The sequence below is a fragment of the Delphinapterus leucas genome, chromosome 20 (genome assembly GCF_059928025.1).
Source record: "Delphinapterus leucas isolate spDelLeu-1000000601 "Yukka" chromosome 20, BTC_Dleu_Yukka2, whole genome shotgun sequence".
In the NCBI taxonomy this organism is placed as follows: Eukaryota; Metazoa; Chordata; class Mammalia; order Artiodactyla; family Monodontidae; genus Delphinapterus; species Delphinapterus leucas.
This window is the reverse complement of record NC_143148.1, coordinates 56166559-56191922: the sequence shown is the minus strand read 5'-3', so window position 1 is coordinate 56191922 and position 25364 is coordinate 56166559. Positions and strand designations below refer to the sequence as shown.

The following is a 25364-nucleotide window of genomic DNA, read 5'->3' as shown; positions in this document are numbered from 1 at the left end:
CCCCGGGGGAGGTGGTGCCAGGCCTGGGGCTCTGGGATGGGGAGGGGCTGGGCTCTGGACAAGGGGCCCTCACAGCTGACGTATCTGTCCCAACGCCTCCCTCCCCGTCTCACCTCTTCGGCCTCCACTTGCGGTTGCCCCGGGTACCAGCATCTGCTGGGCAAGTTCTCATGGGTTGGGGGCAGCCGGGCTCCTGAGAGAGGGGCTCCCAGCAGAACTCCAGCGACTCCCCAAGCTTCCAGCCTCCGCTCCTCCCACCTGGGCTCTCCTGCTCAGTGCACCCACCTCCCCATCCCATCCCGGGAGCCACAGCCCCCTCCTCACTGATCTTAGCTTCCTGCTCCTCCTTAAAGGGGCCGCATCTGTGGGAGACAGCGGAGGCCAGGGAAACGGGTGAGCCCCAGCCTCTCTCTGCAGACCCCCTTCAGTACTTCTGGCAAGTCTGCAGTCAAAGCCCTCGAGAGCCCACGTGGCACGTTGTGTTGATTAGAAAGAAACGCGCTTCCTGATGGGGGGGGTGGGGCGATGCGGTACAGCATCAGAGCACGTGAGGGGAGGACCGCGCAGGCAGGATCTGAGGCCCTCAACTCTCTCGAGTAGCTGCCCTTGAGCAGGGCACAACCCGCCCAATCAGACACGGCAGACCTACTTGGACCCAGGCAGAAGGCACTCGTCCATTTTAAAGGCTCTGGAGCTTCTATCTCTGCGGCCAACAGCTCTGCAGGGGCTCAAAGTAGGGCAACTTTGAGTAGGGAGAGGGAGGTCCTCACGCCTTGCGCTGGGCTCCGCTCCGCCCGTGTTGGGAGAGCGGGAACATGGGAGAGCGGGCACGGGCTTGCACGTGGGGGGCGGGGGCAATGTCCGGCGGCGTGCCTCCAACTTCCTGTCTCAGGTGCTCAGGTTTCTTTCGTTTTCTTTCGCCCGCACAGCGTGCGGGATCTTAGCTCCCCGACCAGGGATCGGACCTGCGCTCCCTGCCAGTGGAAGCTCGGAGTCCTAACCACTGAACCAACAGGGAATTCTCCCGGCTCATGTTTTAATGTCACAGACGGGAGAATGAATTTCTAACTTTCAAAACCCAGAGTCCCCCCAAAACAAAACAATCCCCCCCATTCACACATAAAGACCCAGAAACCAACCATAAACTGTGCACGATACCAGCCGTGACATACATAAATGCTAAGTTATGGTCCTTGTCTTCTGTGAAAGAGGACACTTTCCAGGTTTCCTTTAACAAGACTGATGACGACCCAGGAGCCAGGGAGCAGAACCAGGGCAGACACACAGGCTCTGTGTGTTCACGCGTCTGGTCCTCACAACACCCCACCACATAGGTATACCATCACCTCCAGTTCACAGAGCAGAGAGGCACAAAGCAGTTATGGGACTCGCCCAGGTCCCTCAGCGGGAGGTCGAACCCACGCCACCCGGCTCCTGAGTCCATGCTCCCGACCCAACCTGGGGCAGGGTCTTGTGTGGAGACCCCCAGCCACAGGGCTACGTGGAAAAGCCGAAGCCAAGTCTGGACTCAGTGGAAGCGTGCTGTGATTGATTAGTCACGTCTGCCACGGGCACGGCACCATCCCTGCCACCATCCCCTTCTGCGCATCCAGGCACCTCCATCCAGTCCGCACTCAGGAGAACAGGCAGAGAGAGGCCCGCCAGGCCTCCTGAGCACAAAGCCTTCTCGGTGACATTTAGCTTGTAAGTCCCACCACAGCCCTACTGAACCCAGATCAGCTAATGAGGGAAGCAACATCCGCCAGGGCCTCTGTCCAATTAGAGGAGCGAGAGGGCCTAGCACCTCCGGGACGCCCCGCCCCCCCCGCCCCGAGCGGGCCTTTGGCAGGTGTCCTCGCTAATTAGCATGAGCTCAGCCTCTGCTGCAGTGACCTTTCAAATGCCAGGAGTCTGCCAGCGTCCCTGTTCCCTGGAGGAAACGCAGTCTGGCACCCACCCCTCCACCGGCCGCCACACCACCCTTCCAGGTCCTACACCCCAGGCTGCCCTGCCCGGCAGGCACCCCACTCTCTGCCTCCCCGCGGGGGCCACGCCCAGGCTCCACCTCCGCGAAGATGCCTCTGTCCTGGGAGCCACCAGGCCAGGCCAGCCCGAGCCGAAGCCCTTGCTCCTGTGATCCCAAAGGCCGATTCCATTCCAACCCGCGGCCAGGGGCCACGGGCCGGCATCTTGCTTTCGTGGACAACTGGGGCAGAGCCGGCATCCATTCCCTGCCCACACGATGTTGGCAAACTAGGCTGGGCTCCGCCAGAACCGCCCGCTATGCTCCCCACCTGAGCATCTGTGATCTCTGACTTGTCCTCTCTGAGCCTTGATTTTTGACACCTGCAGAAAAGGGGTGGGGGTGATGCTTCTTCTCCCACTAGAAGCCCAGGGAACGTCAAATGAGGTCTATTAACGTCTTGGTGCCTAAGAGATGCTGCACAGCTGCGGGCAGTCTCCACCAGATGGTGAGCGACCCGCCCCGTGAAGCACGCGGTGAGAATCAAACACTTGTTGACAAACCAAGGCCCGTGTTGCAAGGCACTCAATGCTCACCAGCTGGTGTGGGGGCTCGCTGGTTCCTTACAGCACGCCAAGACCCGCGCTTCACCCCACCCCCCATGACAGCCCCTCGAAGCGGGCACTAGAATGATGATCCCCACTTACAGATGGGGACACTGAGACCCTGAGAGTTTGGTGACTGCCTGAGGTCACAAAGCTGGTAGGCGGCTGAGCCCTGGCAGCCCCTGCAGCAAAGCGGGGGCCCTACCTCCTTCTCACAGGCCCGGGAAGCTTCCTGGGAACCAGAATCACACACCCCATTAACCCTGGTGACAACCCCCCACGGCCACTGGTGCTGGCCGGGAAGACGAAGGCCCCAGGGGCAGGAGTGGGCTTGGGCTCAGCCTCTGTGGGGACCGCGGGAGCAAAGTCGAGGGTCCCCGCAGCTGTGCTCAGGGGGCGGAAACACGGCCTCTGATGGGCCGGGATGCAGGGGGGCGGGGGATGAGCAACGAGGATGAAACCCCATCTGTGCCTGAAGGGAGACCAGGGCACCACCCGCCCACCCACACAGACACACACACACCCTTGGTATGTACAGCAACAGTCAGGGAACGGCCATTCAACCCTCACGCGCACACAACACTCTCAAAAGCATGAATGCTGACGCACAGCCAGACCCACACGGCTGCATCCCAGGGACACACACACCGCACTCCCAGCGGTGAATAAGTCCGTCACCTGTAAGCCAGCAGCCATTTACTGAGGACCTACTGTGGGCCGGGCCCACGACAGGGACAAGCCCAAATCCCTCCCTGGAAAATCCTCGTCATCTGCTGAGGGGCGTGGCCAACACACGGTGATGATCCCAGGCCGTCTGCACAAACCCCCTTCTCTAGTCTGACACTGTTCAGGCCGCGATGCCACGACGATTTCTCGAGCGCCACTCAAGTCCCCCCACCGCGTCCCTCTCTTTCTCCGTGCTCCGTAGGGAATTGCTCCATCTGACAGTCCTGTATCCCAAGAGGCCTGGGAGGGGCCACCGTCACACCCAGGGACGGTGGGTGAGAGAGGGAGACCCCTGGGTACTAGCTTCCAACCCAGGGCTGTTCCCCAAGGTCTCATGCTCTACCCCACAACACAGTGCGGGGATAGCTCAACGGTAACTCCCAGGGTCAGGAGGGAGGGGTGCTGGGGCCCGGGAGAGTGCTGCCATCTTGACCTCCAGCCCACGCACGAGAGGGCCTGGGACCTGAAGGCCCTGGGGGGGGGTGTGGGCAAGCGATGGGCCATCTGTTCCCCACTCCTTCCCCAGCACGGGCCTTGATACTTCATGAGTATTTTCTCGATGGATGAATAAATCAACACTGAGCACTGCCTGCTTCTCTTTTGAAAAGTTCACCACCCATCTCCTCCCTGCACTTCCCCAACAGCCCACGGAAGCAGGCAGGTTACGTGTTATCACCCCACTTTACAGATGGCAAAACTGAGGCCTGGAGAGGGGCTGTGCCTTGGTTAAAGTCCACAGAGAGTTGCTTCCGGCCCAAGAATAACGACTATGGTATTTATACAAATGCTCTCTGTGGCCACTGTGAGGCTCAGGTGGGCCTTAGTAAACCTTGTTAGCTTCTGGCCTCTGCCTTCCAGAAAGGTCCAGGGTGGAACATCTCCGGCAAGTCAGGAGAAGTGGAGTGTCCTGAATTCACTGGCCCTGAATTCACGACAATGTGCTCACTTTGTTCGGGAAGCCGCGTGAAGTGGGGAAATCTGCTGGGGTCCGCAGCAGAGCTTCGACTGTCTTCATGCAGCTGGGTGACCCCGGGCAAGTCACAGAACCTCCCTGGGCCACTACGGAGTTGACAGAATGGGGGCAACCGCACCGACTGTATCAGGTGGCTCTGAGGAGCAGGTGTGCCAGGGCCCAGGAAGGGCCTGCAGTGAGGCTGGGGGCTTCCTGGGCCCCTGCCTGGGTTGCTCTGGTGCAGCCCAACTGCATGAGATTCAAGAACATCAAGGATTTACCACGGGCAAGGCATCACAGCATCACCAGCACCTGCTCTCTGAATCCGCACGGCTCCCCTACTAAGCAGGAACTACGGGGAGTGCCATGGTAAGATGGGGAAACTGAGGAACAGAGCAGAGGCAGGATTCAGAGTCCTGCGCTCCCAACCAGAAAGAGTCAGGTCCTCATTCAGGGGACAGCCTGGGAGGGAAACTCACCATTTTTGTCCGCACGGCGGAATACCTGCAGAGAAGAGAGGTCGAATCAGCGCTGGCCCGGAAGGGGCGGGCTTCTGACCACCGTCCCCAACCCCAGGTGGTCTGGGGAAGCTGGGCCCCCTTCTCCCTCCCCGGGGAAGACACCCTGGCTGGGATCCAGGGGCGGGAGGGCGTTTCAGGCAGAGGTCCTCCCGCCGCCTGCGCGGAAGCAGCTGCCCACTCTCCCTCCTGTGCCGGCAGCCTGCCCACGGCCACGCTGACACACGCTCACACCCATCACGTGCTTGCGTGTGTGCTTCCAGAGCTGTGGGTCTATGGGCTGCACGCCCTGTTGGACGCTCAAGTCGCACACTCAGAATTCCTGTCCCATGGATGCAGCCACTGGCCTTATACATCCCCCCTCCAGGACCCCTTGGGAGCCTGGTTTCCTCCAGGGAGGCTGGGTTAAGTCTGAACAGAGGTGTCTGCTAAGGGAACCTCGAGGCCTGATGACTAGATCAGCCAGGGCAGAACTGGATTATTTGGGGGGTGGGGGAGTGGGTAGAAGCAGGCTGCCAGCAGCTCAGAAATCTGGTGCAGATGCAAGGTTCCGCTGCCGGCTGCCGAGGGAAGGGTGGGGAGGGGGGAACCCCATCCCCTCCAGCCTCAGCTGAAACCAGATGACTCCTCCTCCTGGTGTTTTTGGGACCTAGTAAGACTTGCTGATGGAAGGAGGAGGAAAGGCAGGGCCCCCCTGGGTGACCATCACACCTTCAAGGACAGAGCCCCCTAGGCCCCTCCCTCCAAACAACGGGGCAGGCATCCATCAGCAAGCACCTGGGGCTGTGACAAACCAAAGCAGCAGCTCAGGAAGGCTTCTCAAACATCTCCCCTTCCTTTAGCTGAACCCTGAGTCCTCGGCACGGGGCAGTAGCCACTGTGGCTGAGGCAGAGAAGGGAGCAGTTATCAAAACCCCAGCCTGAGCACCCCACACGCCTGCTCCGCAAGGTTCCCGGAGGCGGGGGTCCCACCTTCAGGTGCCCGTGCCGGCCTGAGCGTTAAACAAGTGGCGACACGACCATGTGATGTGGCCCCCATGCCTGCTCATCAGCCCATTTCACAGGTGAGGAAATGGAGGCTCAGAGCCAGCTCATGGCCAGCATGCAAGGACTCCAGAGCCCACCTCCAGTCCTGTGAGAACCAGGAGAGGTCTGGACAGGTCTTCCCTGCAAGGGTGGCCCAGGACTCTCAGCTGTGAACGCTGCTGGGGCTTTGAGAGGGTTCAGCTGTGCAAGTGCGTGTCGGGCTGTGTGTGAGCCTGTTTCGGGGGGCACTGAGCCACAGGCACTCACAGCACAGATCCCCCTTCCCTGCCCAGCCCTTTCCGTCCAGAGCCAGCTATGGACTCCAGGAGTTAGGGGAGAGCGGAAATCCACGCTCCCCCCACTCACAACGATGTGTGACACACACACACACACACACACACACCTCCCAGAAACCCACAATGCACAAGAGAGGCACCCCTGCCCGCGGTCACCCACCACACAGGACACCCTCACTGGGACAGGCACACCCCACTGCCATGCTGTCCCTTGGGGGACAAAGCTCCCTCCACCTCCCCCCAGCACTCTACCGGGGACATCCATCCTGTAGAGTCTCCCTCCTACGGTGGGGAGTGGGTGGGAGGGCGAGGTGGGGCCCCGGAGGGGATGGATGGGGGTGAGGTGAGGGAGGGAGGGTGGGGAAGGGAATGACGGGGCTCAGAGTGGATAGGGGTCCCCAGAGGGGTCCAGGCTCAGGGAGGACAGGGGATGGCTCCGCCTCTGCTGACAGGAGACGGGAAGACAGAGGTGCGGAGGGGGCCTCACTTTTAAAGAGGTGGTGCCTGGGGGGAAGGGTATTTAGGGTAGAGAATACAAGGGCTTAGGGTCTACAGCCAGGACAAGAAAGGTGGCCCCGGACCTAGGGGTTGTGCGTGTGTGCCTGTGTGCGTGTGTGTGTGCGTGTGCGTGTGTGTGTGTGTGTGTGTGTTGCGAGGAGGTGGTCTTAGAAAAGTAACGACTGGGGCAGGAATCGGGATGGAGAGGAGGAGGGGGCCGGAAGCGGCCAGAGGCTCCCGTCCCGGCAAGGGATGGGGGTAAAGGATGAAGTGGCGGCACGGGAAAAAGATGAGGGTTTGGCCAGAACAAAAGTAGGGGGGCGGTGGCCGGGTCGAGGGGCTCCAGGCTCCCGGCTCTGAGAACGTGTAGATCCCCAGAAGTGGAGGGAGGGGACGGGGAGGAAGGGGTCGTCCCGGTCCAGGGACGAGACAGGATTCGCATGGAGACCCGCCGGGGGGTAGAAGGGCAGGGGGCCGCGCTCTGGGACGCGGAGGGGCCGGTGCGGGTCCTGCTCCGGGCCGCCGAGGGGGAGGGGCAGGGGGGTCCCTACCCAGGGAGAAGGGGGCCTCGCAGGTCCCGGCGGGGACGGAGGAGGGGGCTCGGGGTCCCGGCCGGCGCGTACTCACGTCCAGGATGACCGCGGTGCCCCCGCGCGGCGAGGCGGGGCCCGGGCTGGGGCCGGGGTCCGCTGCGGGGTCTGCGGGGGCCAGCGGCGCCCGGGGCTCGCCCATCCTGGCGCCCACCCAGCGCAGCAGCCCGCCCAGCGCCCGGCCCTGCGGCGGCGGCTCCCGGAGCAGCCTGTGCGCGCCGGCCCTGCACAGGCGCGCCGCCCGCTCGCACATCGCACCGCGCCCGCCGCCGCCACCGCCCGGAAGCCCGCCGACCCCCGCCCGGCCCGCGGACCGCCCCCGCGCGACCCCCTCCCCGGCGCCGCCCGTGCGCCCCGCCCTCCTGCCCTCCCTCCCTCTGCCCCCGCGGCCGCGGCCGCGCGGGGACTGGCCGGCGCTCGGGGACGGGAGTGGGGGAGGGGCCGCACCGCCCGGACCCCGAGCCACGTGCCCCGTGGCCACAGCCCCCACCCCCCGCGGCCGGGCGCGGCGGCTGGACGCTACCCAACAGGCGCGGGGTCCTGGGGGGTCTGGCTGCGGGGGTGCGTCCCTGGGGGCTGCCCCCCCTTCGGAAGCTGCCCCGCCCCGCCTTGGCACCGCCGCAGGGGCCGGAGCGCGGTGTCCGGCGAGCCCGGAGCGCCCTCTGCCGGCTCCGGCTATCAGCGCCCACGCACGGGGGGTCTCCCCCACCACTCCGCTGGCACTCACTCTTCCCTTCCTCCAGGTGCACGCCCGGTGAGCCCTCACCCGCCTGTTGAACAACGCCCAGAACCAGTCTTCACTCCGGAACACCCTCTTCCCCTCACTCCCCGCATCCATCCACCCACCGACCCAAAGAATTAAACGAGCACCTGCTAGGTGCTAGGCCTGGTGCTGGCACTGGGTTCCAAGGACAGGGAAAACAGACGAGTTCCTTGGCCTCCTTGAGCTTACATCCAAGTGCGCGGAGCCAGATACTGGAATGATTCCACGGATAAATGAACAATTAAAACTGAACTGTTATGAAGAGGTGGCACCTTGGGCCATGAGAGGGGAATTTGCCTTTAGGCCATGGAGGGGTATGTGTCAGAAGAGGCTTCCTACAGGAAATGATCCTTATGCTCTGAGAGTGGAAGGAAGAGGAGTTAAAGAGAGGAGGGGAAAGTGCCCTCTGCTAGAGACTATCCTGTGCAAAGGCCCTGTGGCAGGTGCAAGCGTGGGGACCATGAAGGACCGACTGAAAGGAGACAGTGTGGCTGGAGGGAGAGTGGGAGAGGGTGGGACTAGACTGGAGAGGTGGGCAGAGCAGGAAAGCCTCCCCAGCACCCATTCCTCAAACACAGCTGCTGTCTCCTCTGCTCCCACTCAGCTGCCCTTCCTCTTGGGGCACCATCCATTGACTCCCAACCCCCCAGCCCAAGGACGTTCTCCCACCAGGCCCTGTGCTTCTCCCCCCGCCCCCACTCCCCAGCTCCCAGAGCAGGTCCTGGGCACCTGGCCCCCTCCCCAAGCACAGAGTCCTCAGACACAGGAGTGCAGGCAGGCGCTGGTTTTATTTGGGACCCGGTTCTGGGAAGAGCAGGGCCTGGGTTCCTCCTGGCTCGGTGCTCAGCTGGCCCCGGTGACCCCAGCTCACACCGGCAGCTCTCATCCCCAGTTACAGCTCTGGGCCTCCCCTGTCCTGTGGTCACTCTTTCCACCCTGGTCTGAGTCCTGGCAGCCTGGGTTTCTCACTCTTTATCTGAGAGGGCCGTTGCATGGGCTCATGGCCGCTCCTGTCTCCTGCCAGGAGAGGCCCCCTTCCATCACTGGGGCATCTTGGGATGGGCTCTGCGTCCAGCAGGGCCGTGGTGCTCTCCCCTCCTCTTTAGGGCCTGGGTGCAAGGATGCCAGGCCAGGTGCTAGGGCGGCTTCCTGGCCTCCTTCCTCAGCAGGGAGCTGGCCACAGCCAGGGCCCCGCCCTGCACAAACCTCACAAAGTTGTCCCCGGCCAGTGGCCCCACGGCGTACAGGCCCTCCCGGTGGATGCTCTGGTAAGTGAAGGGGTCCACGTCAATGGGGTTCCTCTTGGCGCTCAGTGGCTGGTTGGGGTCCGTGGCGAGGTCAGCGCCTGCGCCCGGGAGGAAGGACAGATCAGGGTGGGAGCCAATGAGGGCCAGCACCAGGGCGATGCCGAAGACCTTCTGGAGGCCCCGGGGGTCCCGGAACACAGCCTGGCGGTCCTCCCTGAGGAGCAGCAGCTGGTGCTCGGGGAGGCTTCGGTAGCCCTCGTAGGGGCTGGGCGACAGGATGGACTGCTCCCGCATCATCTGGTGCACCTTGTGGTACTCCGGGTACAGCATCTTGGGCAGCTGGTTGAACACCAGGCCGGGGTCGTCCACGGACCGGCGGAAGGCGTGGATCACAGGGATGTTGTAGTGGCGGGCATAGAGGACCGCGTCGGCCGCCGACAGTCCCGCCCCGATGATGAGGACGGGGTCCGAGGACGGGGACACGGTGCCTGCCCGCGTGGCTGCCTCCAGGGCCGACAGATCACGATGGACGAAGGGCAGGGCCTCCCCGGGGATGCCCAGCCGGGCTGGGCTGTCAGACGTGCCAGTGGCCAAGACCACGTTGCGGGCGCATAGGGAGAAGGGCTGCTGGCTCTGGTCCGCGGTGGTCACGAAGCCGTTCACCTGGAAGAGGGGGCTGGGGTCCCGGGCGCCGGGGCTGCTGGGCTCGGGTGTCCCCCACTCCACGGCCGTGACCACGGCGCCAGACACAAAATTATGGCTCAGGCCCTTCTTGATCACGTAGTCCCTATAGTAGTGGGCGATGTCCCCGGCCGTGGCCCGGCTGTTGCGAAGACCTCTGCGGGGAAGGACGAGGGAGGGTGAGTGTCACAGAGCGGACTGCGGGGGAGGTGGACAGGCTGGAGTCAGGCCCTGGAGCTGGACGGTGGCTGCACCACCCAGACGTGTAGGACTTGGTTAAGTGGTTTAACCTCTCGGAGCCTCAGTCTCCTCTTCTGTAAAATGGAGCTGATAAGGGTGCCTCATTAGGGTGGGGTTCAGAGTGTGGCCTCCGGTGCCAGACAGCCTGGGTTCAAATCCTGGCTCTGCCACCAGTGAGCTCTGGGCCTGGAACCCTCTGCCTGGGCTCCTCCTTTGCAAAATGAGGATGACCGTGGTGACAGCACCCGTTCCCTGCCATTGTTGAGAGGCTTAGATAATACGAATGAAGAATTTAGAGTAGAACATGACAGGTAGTAAGTGACATGAGGTCGGCCACTATTTCCTCAAATAACTAAATAATATTTTACATAAATGTGGTAGGATTCCATTTTTATAAAGTTCAGAAACAGACAAAACTAATCTACAGAGTTAGAGGTCAAGCGAGTGGCTACCTCTTAGGAAGTGGGTGGTGACCGGGCGGGGTCTGAGGGGGCTGCTGGGGATAGGGGGGGATCTGTTTGTTGAGTCTGGGTGGCTGAAGCGCAGGTGTCTCCACTTTGAGAAATTTCACCCACCTGTAGGCATATGAACTGTGTAGCTCTCTGTATGTCCCTGTATTTCAGTAAGTAAGCTGGTTAAAGCATAGCCCATGTAAAGCACTTAGCATAGTCCTTAGCCCACACAGTGGCAGCAGAGACTATTCTTATTATGATATTACTACTGTTGTTGTTGTTATTTCTATTGCTATTATTGCAATCCTTTCTGGGGCCATGACTAGGGCCAGCGTTGCCAGTGGGTGACGCACAGACATTTTTTTTTTTTTTTTGCGGTACGCGGGCCTCTCACTGCTGTGGCCTCTCCCGTTGCGGAGCACAGGCTCCGGACGCGCAGGCTCAGCGGCCATGGCTCACGGGCCCAGCCGCTCCGCGGCACGTGGGATCCTCCCGGACCGGGGCACGAACCCACGTCCCCTGCATCGGCAGGCAGACTCTCAACCATTGCACCACCAGGGAAGCCCGACGCACAGACTTTGACATCATCTCAGCTCCTCCCTGTAGCTACCTGGGTGACCTTAGGTGAGTTACTTTTCCTGACTTGTGGACACTTTGTTACGGATTAACTCACTTGAAGGGAATCCTCTTTGACAGGCCTTCAATACAACTCCTGATTGCAGCGTGAGCTCAGAGCACATCCCCTAAGGCTGCTCCAACCAACCCAACTGTTAGTCTGCTCCTGAAACTGGAAGTCTGGAATCCATGCCTGTGGGCTGGTCATTTCCCCTCCTCTATTTTAGTAAAAATTGTTTCAAAGGACTGTCCTGAGAGGATGTTGCATCCGGGGCTCTTTATAATAGTGGCACACTGGAAAGAATGAAAGCTCCATGACTGGGAAGTGGTTTAGGAACCGTGGCAGCACCATGAGGACGGGAGTGCATCTGTTGTGGCTTTTGGCTCCAACATCTAACTAAGCACAAGGCTGGGTATGGAGGAATTACTCAGTGAAGATGCTCACCGTCTCTTGGGAGTATAAGTGGCCATGTGAAAGGATGGTTGCAAACACTGTGTAATGGCCATGTGAAATCCTCATGACATAATGTTACATTTTAAGAGTCCGATAGAAAAGGGCGTGTCCACAAGTTAAATTTACGTTCCCATCTGTCTGTTAACACATCACTACACCAGCCTGGATGTCTTCCTATCAAATTTTCAGGGACAAAAAGTCTTTGTGTCCAAGGGACAGTGAGCCCCAGAGGGGTGGAAACGGAGCTGCCAGAGAGGCCGACCGCCTCCTCGGTGGGGACAACAGGCCCCCTGTCACAGCCCCGAGGGCGGCGGAAGCGTACGAGGGCGAGCAGGGGCTGGAATTTATCTATTCAGTGATTCTGCTGTCTCTCTGGGGTGGAGAGAAGTGTGCAGTGTGGTCTTTATGGAGCAGGAAACCGGATGGGAAGAGAACCCCCCGAGATGCGGCGGTGCCAGGTAGGCATCAGTTGTTTTCCTTTTCTCAGTTTTCAGTTTTCTATAGTATGGTTATGTTTCTAATGCAGAAATATTTTTTTAAAAAAGTGCATCCTATTAGCTGACCTAGACAAAAAGAGACTGTTCCAGGCCAGGCTCAGAATCGTGGGAGGCCAGAGGGCTGGGAGCCTGGGCTGGAGGCTCCGGGGCAGGGCGTGGGGGGCAGGGGCCAGCTGTCACCCTCTCCTTAGAGCCTGGGATGCTACAAGGAGGCCAGGTCGAGGTCGTGCAGCAGGCGCACTGGACAGGGAGTCCTAGGTGACCGCAGCTCTGCTCTTCACTCCCCGTGTGGTCCTGGGCAAGTCCTTTCCCCAGCCGAACCTCAGCTTCCCCCGCTGGAGTAAGAGGAAGGGCGGGCTAGATGAGCCCCGAAGCCCTTTGGCTCCCAGTTCAATGTCGGGTCGGGCCCAGGTCTTCCCTGCCCATCTGGGGCTTTCCAGGGCAGCCTCACCTTCGCTTCCTGCACATCCAGTCCTTGACCTGCAGGTCCGGGAGCCCCATCCAATCGCCTTGGCTCAGGGTCACCATGGAGCCTTCAATGGACTGGGAGGAAAGGAGACCAAAGTCCAGGCTTCTGCTGGCCCCCAATCCACTGAGGGCTGGACGGCAGGCTGAGGGGTGGGGGGAGGGGGAGGTGAATAGGGAAAGGTGGGCAATGGAAGCGTCCTAACCCGAGTTAGGGAGGAGGAGGGAGGAGGGAGGAGGGAGGAGGGAGGAGGGAGGAGGGAGGAGGGAGGAGGGAGGAGGGAGGGACCCTCCCCCTCCCCTCCCCTCCTCCTCCCCTCCCCTCCCCCTCCCCTCCCCCTCCCCCAGACTTCATGTAGATTTGGCTCAAGTCCCCTCACCCCTTCTGGGCCCCACTCACATGCCAGGCGCCCCCTGGCAGGTTCCGGCCCAGGACCAGGTGGGGGATGGCTCGCTCCTTCTGGTGCTTCCAGGTGAGGACAGACTCCACGTTGCCCCCAAAGTCTGTGTCTGGGCGCAGGAGGGCATCAAACAGCAGGGCCACAGGGCTTTGGCACCGGCCTTCAAGGCCTTCGGACAGGTAATCCAGGTCCTGGGCAGGGGGACACAAGTCAGAGGGCCCACTGGAGGAAGGCCACCTGGTCCTGCCTTTCCACCCTAGTATCAGGGTGTCAGATAAGCTTGGGAAATGCTGCCTCTCAAAAGGAGATAGTGCACATCAGCAAATTAAAGTCTCTGACAAGTCCTGCAGCTGTCACTTACCCGTTTAATTTTGCCAAACCCAGTGTCTCTCAGATTTACTGAAGCAGGGACATTTTTCTCTGCATATTATACCGAGGGACGGCTGTCCTGTACAACAGTGGTCCCCAATATTTTTGGCACCAGGGACTGGTTTCGTGGAAGAGAATTTTTCCACAGACGAGGGTGGGGCGGAGGGGGATGGTTTAGGCGGTCATGTGAGCGACGGGGAGCGATGGGGAGAGGCAGATGAAGCTTCTCTTCACTTGCCTGCTGCTCACCTCCTGCTGTGTGGCCCAGGTTGGGCGGGGTGGGGGGGGTCCCCCGCGGGGGCAACCCCTGCTGTAGAAGGCAGTCTGGAAAATGCCTATCTAGACCCAATGCCAACTTACTTCCTCACCCACCAGCTTGACGCTGGGAGGGGCCCAGGAGGATGGATGCTGCCTGAAGTGGGGGGCAGACACTGAGTGGCCTCCTGGAAGGCGAGGGGCGTGGAGGGGAGGTTGGTGAGCCCTCCTGAGCAGGGGCTGGTGGACCTGCAATAATCTAGGGCAGGGGTTCTCAGCTGTGGCACAACTGGCCTTTGGGCTGGATAATCCTTTGTGGTGGGGCCCGTCCTGTGCATCGTAGGATGTTTAACAGCATCCCTGGCCTCGACCCTCTATGCCTGTGGCGTCACCACACTGGTCGTGACAACCGACACTGTCTCCAGGTGGCCAAGTGTCCCGGGGGGTGGGGGCGGAAATCATCCCTGGGTTTAGAAGCACTGGTCTAGGGGAGCTGAGACAAGCTGGTGTGGGATTTGTAAGTCTTCAAAGACAGCTGTGATTCCTCTTCCCCAGTTTCTGTGGCTGATTTTGTGAGCTCTCGCACGTTTGGTCTTATGTCTCGTAAATGCATCCTTTTGATTTGTGCCTGGGAGAGTTTCCCCGCAGTGGGGGTGTCCCTCCCACCCGGAGCTCAAGCCCACCTGGTCCACGATGGAGACCCCCGGCGCCTCGGTGAGCTTCCTCTGCAGCACGGGGTGTGGGTGGATGGCATCCGGCTTCACGTAGGGGTTGTAACCCGAGAGCAGGTAGGACAGGCAGATGCCCGAGGGACCATTGCCTGGGGAGAGAGGGCGGGGTCAGAGGGCAGCGCTTTTGAGCACGAGAGACCACCGCCACCGAGGGCTTTGGGCTCCATTTGTCTCGTTCATTGATTTGCTCTTCAGGCATAAAAATAAAAATGGAACATTTATTAGCACTACACCGCTTGAGCAACAACAAAGTTGTGTAAATAACCGCTGACAGTTACTGAGTGCTTACTGTGTGTCAAGTGATTTTAATAACAACAAAATAATAAGAAACTGACATCCGCTGCTGCAGTACCAGGCCCCTGCACAGCCCTGAGCGCACTGAGCCAGACACGTGCTACTTTTCCTCCTTTTCTACTTGAGGAAGCTGGGGCACAGAGAGGTTAACTGACTTGCTTGTGGTCACACAGCGGCATGACTGAGATCCTGAGATTACTGAGAGCTGACAGTGGGGTCAGGTTGGTCAGAGGGATGTGTAAAATATTACAGCACAGATGGCTACGTGCTCTGGGGGTGAGCTCGGGGGCCAAGGGTGCTCAGGGTGGGCGCTAAGCCACCTGTGGGGCCGCCTGCCCCCAGGTCTGGATGAACCACACTGCTTATCAGAGGCACTTTTGGGGCACTTAACCTCATGACATCACTCCTGTTCTTCTCTGTCTTTCCTGTCTTACGTTGTGCTGTTCCCAGTCTTAACTCACACGTAGACAGCTAGCTGTTCAGACAAACCCTATGAAATGGCCGACGCGCAACTGTTTTTAACTTACGAAAATGGCCATTTCATGTGGTTCGACCTGGTGTTTGCCCGGAGGGAGGGGCCCTCCGTCCCCCATTTGTTCAGACCTGACGGCAGGACCACATGCTTCGGCTGCGTCCCCGTCACACAGGCACAGGGAAAGCACAGGACGGGCACAGGCACAGAACCAGTCCCCCGACGCCCTGCCCCGCCCCTACTGCGCAAGCCCTGCAGAGCACCCTGCTCTTGCCTCGAGGGTTCTTGGGAGGGCTACTCAGATGATGTTTTATAAATTGCTGAGCACAGCACTGGGCACAGAGTGACCGCTCCGGGGCCTGCCCGCTCCTGACCTCTAACCCTTGGGGCTCAGGGCGGCCCCTCCCCCACCCTGGGCGGCACTCACCGATGACGACGACCGGGAGGGGCTTTGAGCTGCTGGCACCAAGGTGGTCCTTCCATCCGTTGCTCATGGCTGGGGCTCTCGGGGGGGCTTGGGGCTGGCAGCAACCTGGGGGCACAGGGGAGGAGGGGCCCCTCGGTGAGCCGGGGTGTCATGCACTCACTTGCCAGCTGCAGGGTGACCTCCTGTGGCCCTCAGGATCAAGTCCAAGGTCCTCCCTGAGTCTTATCAGGATGACACTCCCCTCTCATACCTGCTATACTCTAAACAGGTCCAGTTATGCAGGGCTATCTCCCCCAGCCCGGTCACCTCCTCTCTCTGAGCCTCACTCCACACTCCCCATCTCATCAGGGGCAGTAACTGTCCTCGAAGCTTATTCAGCTTCCATGAGGCCCCCCTCTGCCCAACTGTGGGCAAGCCCTGCCCAGCACTCCTGTGACTGCCACAGCCCTCACCCCACAATCCGGCCCGCGGGTCTTCAGTGGACTTGGCCCTGGAGAGGCACTTCTGAACTGGCGACCTCTCTGGGTCTCAGTTTCCTCATCTGTAAAATGGGAATAATAATCGTCTCTACCCCATGGGGTTGTTGGAGGCGGGGGTGGGGGTGGCGGACACAGGTACTGTACGTGAAGCAACTGCCTCGAGAAAACGGGCCACCGGGAAGAGACCAGAGCTCACTGTCTCCTCCAGAGGCTGGGCTAGAACAGGTGGACATGCAGAAACCACGGAAGCCTGAGCCCCTTGGTTTGGGGAGAAATGCATGCAAACCTGCTTGTCTCTGGAGCACCAGCGCCCCCTGCTGGCCACAAGCCCAAATCACTCAGCGAGACCCAAACCCCGTTCTTAGGGCTGCAGGTGCCTGAGGAGAGTCCAGACCCACCTTCTCCACATCCTCCTAGACGAGCTAACGGGGGCCCTGGCCTCACCCACTGTCCAGCAGCCCTGCTGTCCTGACCACCACAGGGCAACATGCACACGAGCATGTGAGGAGCAGGCAGACACTTAGCACTTTCTATGTCCCAGGTATTTGACATGTTTTTTCTCATGTCCTCCTCTCACTGACCCTATGCAGAAAGCACTGTCGGTGCTATTATCCCACTTACAGATGGGTAAACTGGGGCTCGGAGAAGTCGCACAAGTTGCTCAGTATCACGCAGCCGACTTTTAAATCCAGGGCTAATGGTGCCGAGGCTTTGCCTGAATGCACCGTGCACGCCGCTTGGCCTGTCCCCAGGGAGACGTGGGGCTGGTAGCAAGTAAAAGGGTGAATGGAGGGCACAGGGCCCAGACCACCCAGAGCAGCCAGGGATGGGGGCCCGGCATCGCTGGCCTTCAGGATTCTTCCAGAAAAGGCTGAAATCTGGGTTTTTAATGTGAGTTCTCTGATTTGGAAAAGTGGGCAACTAATTCACACTTTTTGAAAACCTTGAACAGGCTGGTGAAACGCAGCCGAGGCCAGCGTACGACCTCTGATGTGTGCACAATGACAGCAACAGCAGTGTCCGCCGCTGGGCAGGCAGGTCCCGAGCAGAGGGGCGAGGGACAACCGCCCAGGCAGGCTGCTGGGAGGGCCTGGGTGTCACTCCCACAGCAACAACAATGGACCTTCGCACAGCACTTCGCAGTTTGCGAGGGGAGGAGCTCCCACCTGAGCCGTAGCATCTGGGACTCTCGGGCACCCTGAGAGGTGGGCGGCGTCACCGCCATCTGGCAGGTGAGGAAAGGGAAGCTCAGAGGGTGAAGGGTGTCTCCAGTGTCACACAGGGGGATGTGACATTTAAGGACTCCCTCCCCAGTGCCCTCAGGTCCCCTGAGAATGGCCTTCCTCACCTCAGCTGGGGCCTGGGCTGGGACAGCCTCCTCGTCCCGTCTTGGTGAGCCCCGTGTTCCCCATCAGGGACCACGTGGCTCTCTCCACGCCTGGTTCCCTGCAGGGGCCCAGGCTGTCTGCCTGGGAAGAGGATTCTGGGGTGACACCACTGCCACTGCCAACAACGACACAGAATGACCAACATTTCCGTACTTCCATGGAGTCAGCCAGGTGACAGGCATGCTCGAAACACTTCATGCGCATTAACTAACTTAATCCGTATTTAACTGCGTTGTTATAAGGACTCTTGCAATCACTCTCGTGTTACAGACGGGGAAACTGAGGCCCAGCGAGCTTCTCACAGCCCCGTACGGTTTGCGAGGAGTTTGCCCCAGCTCGCGCAGGCCGAGCTGGGTTTGAGCCCGGGATGGCCTGTTCCAGAGTCTTCTCTGTGCCCCCCGAGCTGGAGTGACAGTGTGACAGTGTGTGACAGAGGCCCCTCCTACCCGGCTGAGTGTAGCACGCGTACCCATCCCTGCCCACCCTGCTGCTCTGTCCCAGCGCTGGTGTCGGGGGAGGGAGGCCAGGTGGCCAATGCTCGCAGCTGGGAGGGCACAGTTTCTCACTAACCACCGGCCGCTGGGTGTGCCTGGTGGCCCTGGGGAGGAGGGCTGTGCTTCCCAGAACTCTTCCTCCTGGTTCCTTCAAACAGCCCCAGGGCCCTGCACTGCACGTCCTCACAGTCCCCAGGAATAGCAGCAACGGGACGCAGGTGATGTCCTTGCAAGATGCTCCTTCTGCATCGGCTCCTTTAATCCTCATGGAGCCCACTTTACAGACCGGAAAACTGAGGCTCAGGGAGGTGAGGCCATGCCCCTCTGGTCACAGAGCCAGTGGGTCATGAAACTAGTTTGTTCACTGAGGGCTCAGACCACCTAGACACCCCATAGCCTCCCACAATGGGTGTCAACCTGTTCCCCGTGCCCACGGAGTGCCCACCCCGGGCCAAGTCCTTTACCTGAAGCTTCAGTAAAGGATTGAGGATCCCAGTCCCTTTGAATCCTCCCAGAGCCAGTAAGGAGGGTACTTGCAGAAGCCCCCGTTTACAGATGAGGAATCAGAACTGACTGCCCCCTTTTCACGCTTCCCGGAGGCAAAGGGGCCCCATTTACCACCAGAGCTTTTGGACTCCAAGTCCAGTGCTCGCTGCCAGAAGCTTCTGGATGCCACACACATGAGGTCACCACCCAGAGGCTGACCTGAGAGGTTACTTCCTGTGCAGCGATACAGCCCCAAGTCCTGAGACAAAGCTCTCAAAACCTCGGAAGAACGCATGCAGCCAACTTTCATTTGAAAGTTTAACTTCCCATTTCTGCTATGCTTTTTAGTTTTGTGGAGTTGGAACGGTCAGTTTTTAATGCGAACGTTTTGTTGGAGTTCCTCTGGTTGGAGATGGCAAATGTCCACTGAAAAAAGTTAACATTGAAAACTCATTCAAGTTCACAAGAGAAAAGAAGCCTAAAAGAACTGGGAATAACTGCACCTTCCGAGGTGCAATTATTTTCTCTTTCTTTCTTTGGAGTTTGCAGCATTGGAACGTCTAGGGTTATCAAAGCTTGAAACTGCTCTAAGACTCAGGGCACCTGTATGGCTACATTTACTGAGTACCTGTGGTGGCTTTTTGCTCATTTCACTTTAATGACAACCCCCCACCCCCCCTGCCCCGTGGGTTTTCTTATCCCCATTGCCCAGAGGGAAAAACTGGGGTCAGGAGGGAGCAGGTGTCTTTCCCAGGACTGTTGGAGACCACGCCCCTGAGTCCTAATCCTGCCCCTTGATACCTGTCAGAGGCGGGGTGAGTGCTCTCTGGGGAAAACAGCATGACAACAGTGCCACCAAGAAAGTGCCGGCGGGGGTGGGGTGGGGGTGGGGGGGAAGGTTGGGCGCTGAGGAGGCGCTGCCAGTCGCCAGGGTGACGCCTCAACCCCAGCGAAAGCCCCGTGGCACCACCTCCCCCTGGAGCCTCCCCCATCTGGAGCCCCAAGAGCTCCGAGGCTCCCCAGACCCTCTGGGGCCCCTCATTCTGGGCACCCCAACCCTCCTGGGAGAAGCCAGGTCCCCGGGACCCTGCGGCGGGAGCCGAGGGCAGGTGCCTGGGACCTCTGTCCCCTGCAAGCAGGAGAGGCGTGGTCCCGGAGGGCAGCACCGAGCCTGCCTCTGTGACCCAGTGGCCTCGGGGCGCCGGGCAGCCTGCCCGGGCTGGCCACACCTCTCTTTCCTGCCCAGAGCAGCATCACATGGGCTGGAGTGTACTCCAAGCGGGCAGGGCAGCTGTCAGCTGAGGGTGCCAGGCACCTGGAGATGGGCATGGCCAGGAGGGGCGAGGGAGGACCCTGGGGTGGGGGCGATCATGCTGGTCCGGGGAGCCTGTGTGGCTCCAGGGCCCCGTGGCCACCCCTGCCTGGGAGGGACTAGCTTCTCCCACCTCCCCCGCATGCCTCGCCTGGGCCACTCACCTGACGGGCAGGGGTCGAGGACACTCGTGAGCCTGGCCTGGTCAGGCACTCGGAGAACCAGGGCTTACGGTGCCGGCCGAGGGAGCAGGACACCCATTACCCCGTGGGGATCCAAGAGGCTATGAGAGGCCGGGAAGCGAGGGTATTTCACGAGTTGGGAGGAGGCGGGCGGTGGGCGGGGCCAGGAAAATCACTTTCATAAGCGTGAGTCAGCAGGGGCCCCTGCATGAATGAATTTGCACACTTGAGGGAGGCGGTCACGTTGCCAGCTCCGGGGGTGGGGGGGGACGGCCTTAAAGGGCCCCTACCCGGGGCGGGGGAGGGGGGGTTGTCCCTGGTGGGGTGGGGCCCGGTGGTGGCCAGGCTGAGCCAACCTGGCCTTTCCCATTAGGGAGGCGGAGACAGTCCTGCCCAACGTACAGTCAAGGCGGCCCCTTTAAGTGGAGAAAGAAGTCCTGGTGCCCTCATTCCATCTGGTTCTACGTGATGTCTTCCCGCTTCTCCCCTCCCTCTCCCTCCCCACAATAAAAAGCCCGCTGGCACCAGCCGGGGCAGGCTGGGAACCCAGCTGTCACTTCCTGGGCAGGCTGCTTCAGTTTCCTCATCTGAGAATGGGGCTGAGTAATAACTCTCCCTCCTGGGTGGTCGTGGCGTTTCAGGGATGTCATTCTTGGTGACCGTGCCTAAAACATGGTTCATGTCTTCTTTTCTTCGTTATTTCTTCTCTTTAGCCTGTAGCACTGCGCGCCTCACATTTTGCCGATTCTCACGTATTTTATTCTTTTATCATCTCTCTGCCCAAACCGGGATGTGGGTTCTGAGTGGCAGGGAAGTGTATCGGTCTGCTCTATCCTGAGCGCTCAGCATATAGTAGGTGATCCAGAAGGAAGGACGGGAGGGCTCGAGAACAGTGCTTGGCCCAGAGACCTCAGTGCATGTTAGATGTCATTTCATTACGGATGTGATTGTCACCCCCATCGTCCGCACTGGCCTGGGGACTTCCCTGCCAGCCCTGCCCCACCCTGTGGGCGGCCCCACTAGGGCTGGGACCAGGCTTAAGCAAGGAGGCACTCACCTTGCATACCAAATTTAAGGGGATGCCAAAAACACTCAGTGATCAAGAAAACAGTATTTTGATGCAATTGAAAAAAATAAAAATTAATGCCAAAAATCCAAGATAAACAAAGATGTTAAAATTTCAAACAAAGATCTGTAACCATGCCATGCCAAGCTGTACTGGAGCCTGATGCAAAAAGAAAAATCAGAATACCCATGCTGCCTGTATTTAAAACTTTGATATTTTGTTCATCCTGGATTTGAGGCGTTACTTTTGATTTTCAAAAATACTGCATGGGGCTTCCCTGGTGGCGCAGTGGTTGAGAGTCCGCCTGCCGATGCAGGGGACACGGGTTCGTGCCCCGGTCCGGGAGGATCCCACGTGCCGCGGAGCGGCTGAGCCCGTGAGCCATGGCCGCTGAGCCTGCGCGTCCGGAGCCTGTGCTCCGCAACGGGAGAGGCCACAACAGTGAGAGGCTCGCGTACCGCAAAAAAAAAAAAAAAAAAAAAAAATACTGCATGAACACACTATGTGCCTTGATTATGGAGTGCTTTGCTGCCCCTTGCATTTTGTGCTCGAGGTGATACCTCTCTCCTAGTCCTGGCCCTGGTGGCCACAGGGTACAAGGGCCCTGCCGTGGAATATGCACAGGATGGAATAGGCACAGAGGGGTGGCGGGGGACCAGGAGGGGGGTACCGGGTCTGACCGCTGGGCTCCTTTGGGGACAGGGGATAGGGCCCGGGTGAAGGATGGCTCTGAAGATGCAGAGTGCTGCTGGGACCGGAAGAGAAGGGGGAGAAAGGAGAGAGAGAGAGGTTGAGGGGGGAGGAGAGGGAGAGAGGGGTGCCCCACAGGAAGGGGCTGGTGACAAGCGTTTGGGGGGCAGTGAGAGGAGCTGGGATGAGAAGAGAGACCCTGGGGGACCGGGCCCCAAAATCACGTGACTGGTCCAGGCAGGGCTGCATCCGGTGCGTGGTGGGGTGGGTGACACCTGGTTTCTGGGCTCAGCTCTAAGGGCAGGATGAGCTTGGGTGAGGCACTGCGCCCTCGGGGCCCCCGTTTACCCTGGAGAAATGACACTCATAGTCCTTTCCTCCTGGGGTCCTCGGCAGCAGGGGCCCTTGGTGTCATGTGACACAGTGTGACATACATGCAGGTGGCGGCAGGAAGTCCATCGCTCCAGGCCTCAGCTCCCTGGCTGGCTTCTAGCTCTGCTGCACATGTGCTGTGTGACCTTGGGCCGGTGGCCCACCACCTCTCTGGGCCCCTGTTCCAGCGGGGCTGTGTTAGCAAAACTCCCTGACACCTTTGTGTTCACCACACACACACCAGGACCTAGTCTGGGGTTTGCACACACCAGGAGCCGTGACGGCCGAGGAGCAGAGCTGACCCTGGTTGTCCCTCTGGCACAGGCTGCAACTTTCCCCAGCAGCCCTGCCTGCTGTCTCCACTTCTCCATCCCAGGGCTCTGGCCTGCAGCCTCCCGGTGGTTTTGGTGGGTGTGTAAACAGAGGCAGACAGACACACTCCAGGGTCAGAGACTCCCACCTGGAGCATGGTGGGGCAGGGCGAGGCTGAGGCTCAGGGTCCGGAGGGAGAGCCTGGGAAGGAAGTGGGCTCCGGGCACCCCCATCTCTGGGCCTGGTCGATCTTTCCTCCCAACCTGCCCCGCTGCCCCCACTGGCCCTGACCCCTTTTCCGGATTTGGAAAGTTTGCTGATATGGGAGAATTGTGGGCGGGACATGGACTTTCTTCCCTGTCGCCTGTTTACCTGACAGCAGATGAGCAGAAGTCAAATGTGTTGAGTTGCTTCTAGAAAGCTCGACTAAGACAAAGACTGATAATGTCACAGGCAGACAAAGGGGCAAAGGTTAGAGGAGCCACAGAGAAAGAGCAAAGAAGGGCCTTTGCAGGTTGACTCTTGGGGGACTGGCTCTCTTGGACTCCACTGGGTGCCCCGATTCCTTTAGACCTGCCCCGACCCCTTCTTGGCCATGACTTAGAATATTAAGCGCCAGAAGTGTGAGCTTCCTCATTCTGATGTGCTGAAAGTAGGGCTCAGATGCAGCAAATAAAAATATGGGCACCCAGGGCTTCCCTGGTGGCGCAGTGGTTGAGAGTCTGCCTGCCGATGCAGGGGACACGGGTTCGTGACCCGGTCCGGGAGGATCCCACATGCCGCAGAGAGGCTGGGCCCGTGAGCCATGGCCGCTGAGCCTGCGCGTCTGGAGCCTGTGCTCCGCAACGGGAGAGGCCGCAACAGTGAGAGGCCCGCGTACCGCAAGAAAAAAAAAAAAAAAAAAATATATGGGCACCCAGGTAACTTCCGGAATTTCAGATAGACAAGAAATAAACTTTGAGTATGTCCCATGCAATATTTGGGATAACTTATGCTAAAAAAATTTTTTTCATTGTTTATCTGAAATTCAAAGCTACCTGGGCAGCCTGCACTTCATCTGGCAAATCTAGCCATAAGTGTAAAATATACGCTAGATTTCAAATGGTTAGCAAAAACAGAAAGCAACTAAAAAAGAAAAGGCAAAATGGCTCAATAATTTTTATATGGATTCCAGGTTGAGATGAAAATCGTGAAAATATTTTGGACATCTTGGGTTAAGTGACATAGATTATTAAAATTAGCATCACCCGCCTCCTTGTTTAACGAGGCTTTTGGAAAACTCACAGTTACACACACGACTCTCGTTTGGCTTGTGCGGGACGCTTGCACCAGCGGCTCGTGCAAACGGGGATGTTCTGGGACATTCCCGGGTTTAGCACCAAAAGCCCCGCCACGTCCCAGGAGCCCCTCAGTTCCAGGTGAACCAGGATGGCTGGTCACCCTGGGCCATTGCAAGCAGCTGGGCACCTTGCTTCTGAGCCTCACTTTCCCCCTCCGTGCCCTGTAGCGCCAGCACGGGGCTGGCAAGGTGGTAACCACCACTGGTCCGTGCAGCTGAGGGCAGGGGCCTGGCTCACGGGAGGAGCCCACACAGCAGCCTGTGCTTGGTGTGCAGCCCCCTGCCCCCCAGGCTCCCCCCAACCTCCCCTGCAGGTGCTGGGGAGCTGGGGAACCAGGGGAAGCGAGGGGAGGGGTAGCCTCAGGGTGCTTCCCCGGGGATCCTGAAACAGCCCTCACACCAAGCCCACCGCTCCTCCCTCCCTAAGAAACCCCAGGACGGGGACTTCCCTGGGGGCGCAGTGGTTAAGAATCTACCTGCCAATGCAGTGGACATGGGTTTGAGCCCTGGTCCGGGAAGAACCCACATGCTGTGGAGCAACTAAGCCTGTGCGCCACAACTACTGAGCCTGCGCTCTAGAGCTCACGAGCTACAACTACTGAAGCCCGCGCGCCTACAGCCCATGCTCCACAGCAAAGACAAGCCACTGCAATAAGAAGCCCGCGCACCACAATGAAGAGTGGCCCCTGCTCACCGCAAGAAGACAAAGCCCACGCGCAGCAACGATGACCCAACACAGCCATAAATAAATAAGAACAAAAATAAAAAATAAAAGAAATCCTAGGATGGTTCGAAGGGGCTGTTCTTGGCCTCTCCTCATCCCTCTCCTTTGGGGCAGCTCCCATGGCTCTGCCACTTGCCGGGCACTTCCAAGCACCGGGCACTGTGGACACAAGGTTCTTTATACATAGCTGAGGCTCAGAGAGGCCGCCAATATTGAGCCTGAGGTCACACAGCGTAGGTGGCAGAATTGGGGCTTGAACCCAGCGCTGCAACTGCAGAGCCTGGGCGCCTGCAAGACAAAGGCTGACTACGAAGGAACTGAGGAAGGAAGACAGCCTGCTTCCTGTCTCAGACACAAAGGCACAGGCCCCTGAACTCTCCCGGAGGGCCCCCTATCTCCACGGCCGCCCCCGCTGTGAGGTGTTCACTCTGTAAGGTGTTTGGGGGATTGATGCATTTGATCTGTTAACCAGTCCAGTGAGGAAGGCTCGGTGCTGCTATCCTCCCACTCCTCCCATGAGGAAACTGAGGCCCTGAGAATGGGAGATGTAGCCCTGTGTCACGGCAGGCGGCAGAGCTGGGCCCAGCACCCTGGCATGACTAGGCCAGGCCAGGCCCGGCCAGCGCATGACAGGAGAGCTAATATTTGCCCTTGCCGGTTACAGCGCCTTGTCATCCACCGCATTCCATCGATTCTCCCGATAACCCACAGAGGTGGGCAAATATTTTCAATGACAAGTTTCGTTTACAGATGAAGAAACCCGGAGGGACTTGCCCAAGGCCAGGGGCAATGAAGTGGGGAGAGGGGATTCAGAGTTGGGTCTGTCTGGTGGCAGAGCCTGTGCCTGCTGCCCCAGGACATCGGTGTGAGCTGCCAGGACGCAGGGCAGGTTCACGCCCTGGATAGTCACCATAGATCCCCCGGGGGAGACAGTGTCAAAGGTGGGGAAGCCCACATCCTGCCCCCACATGGAGAGAACCAAG

The 25364-nt window shown here is 59.5% G+C and overlaps 2 protein-coding genes across 4 annotated transcripts in view; both read right to left on the bottom strand.

Moving 5' to 3' along the window:
• NECAB2 (N-terminal EF-hand calcium binding protein 2) overlaps positions 1 to 7427 on the bottom strand; it is a 35019-nt gene extending 27592 nt beyond the window's left edge. The window contains exons 1-2 of the mRNA XM_022583069.3: positions 7212 to 7427; positions 4726 to 4750 (exon numbers count right to left, since the gene is read on the bottom strand). Coding sequence (XP_022438777.2) covers positions 4726 to 4750; positions 7212 to 7427 — 241 coding nt within the window. The remainder of the gene's footprint in view (positions 1 to 4725; positions 4751 to 7211) is intronic.
• Positions 7428 to 8052: 625 nt separating this feature from the next.
• Positions 8053 to 23304, bottom strand: OSGIN1 (oxidative stress induced growth inhibitor 1). Of its 3 annotated transcripts, XM_089903348.1 has the most exons (7): positions 19861 to 23304; positions 17365 to 17485; positions 15538 to 15642; positions 14297 to 14433; positions 12989 to 13180; positions 12575 to 12666; positions 8053 to 10022 (listed from the first exon to the last, which is right to left on the bottom strand). In XM_089903348.1, exons 3-7 carry the CDS (start codon positions 15602 to 15604, stop codon positions 9074 to 9076), a joined length of 1437 nt encoding a protein of 478 aa, XP_089759474.1. In that variant the 5' UTR covers positions 15605 to 15642; positions 17365 to 17485; positions 19861 to 23304; the 3' UTR covers positions 8053 to 9073. The 3 variants fall into 3 exon arrangements, with proteins under 3 accessions (XP_089759474.1, XP_022438774.1, XP_022438776.1); XM_022583066.3 differs by having other exon boundaries at positions 17365 to 23304; XM_022583068.3 differs by lacking the exon at positions 17365 to 17485 and having other exon boundaries at positions 19861 to 23303.
• Between the last annotated feature and the right edge of the window lie 2060 nt (positions 23305 to 25364).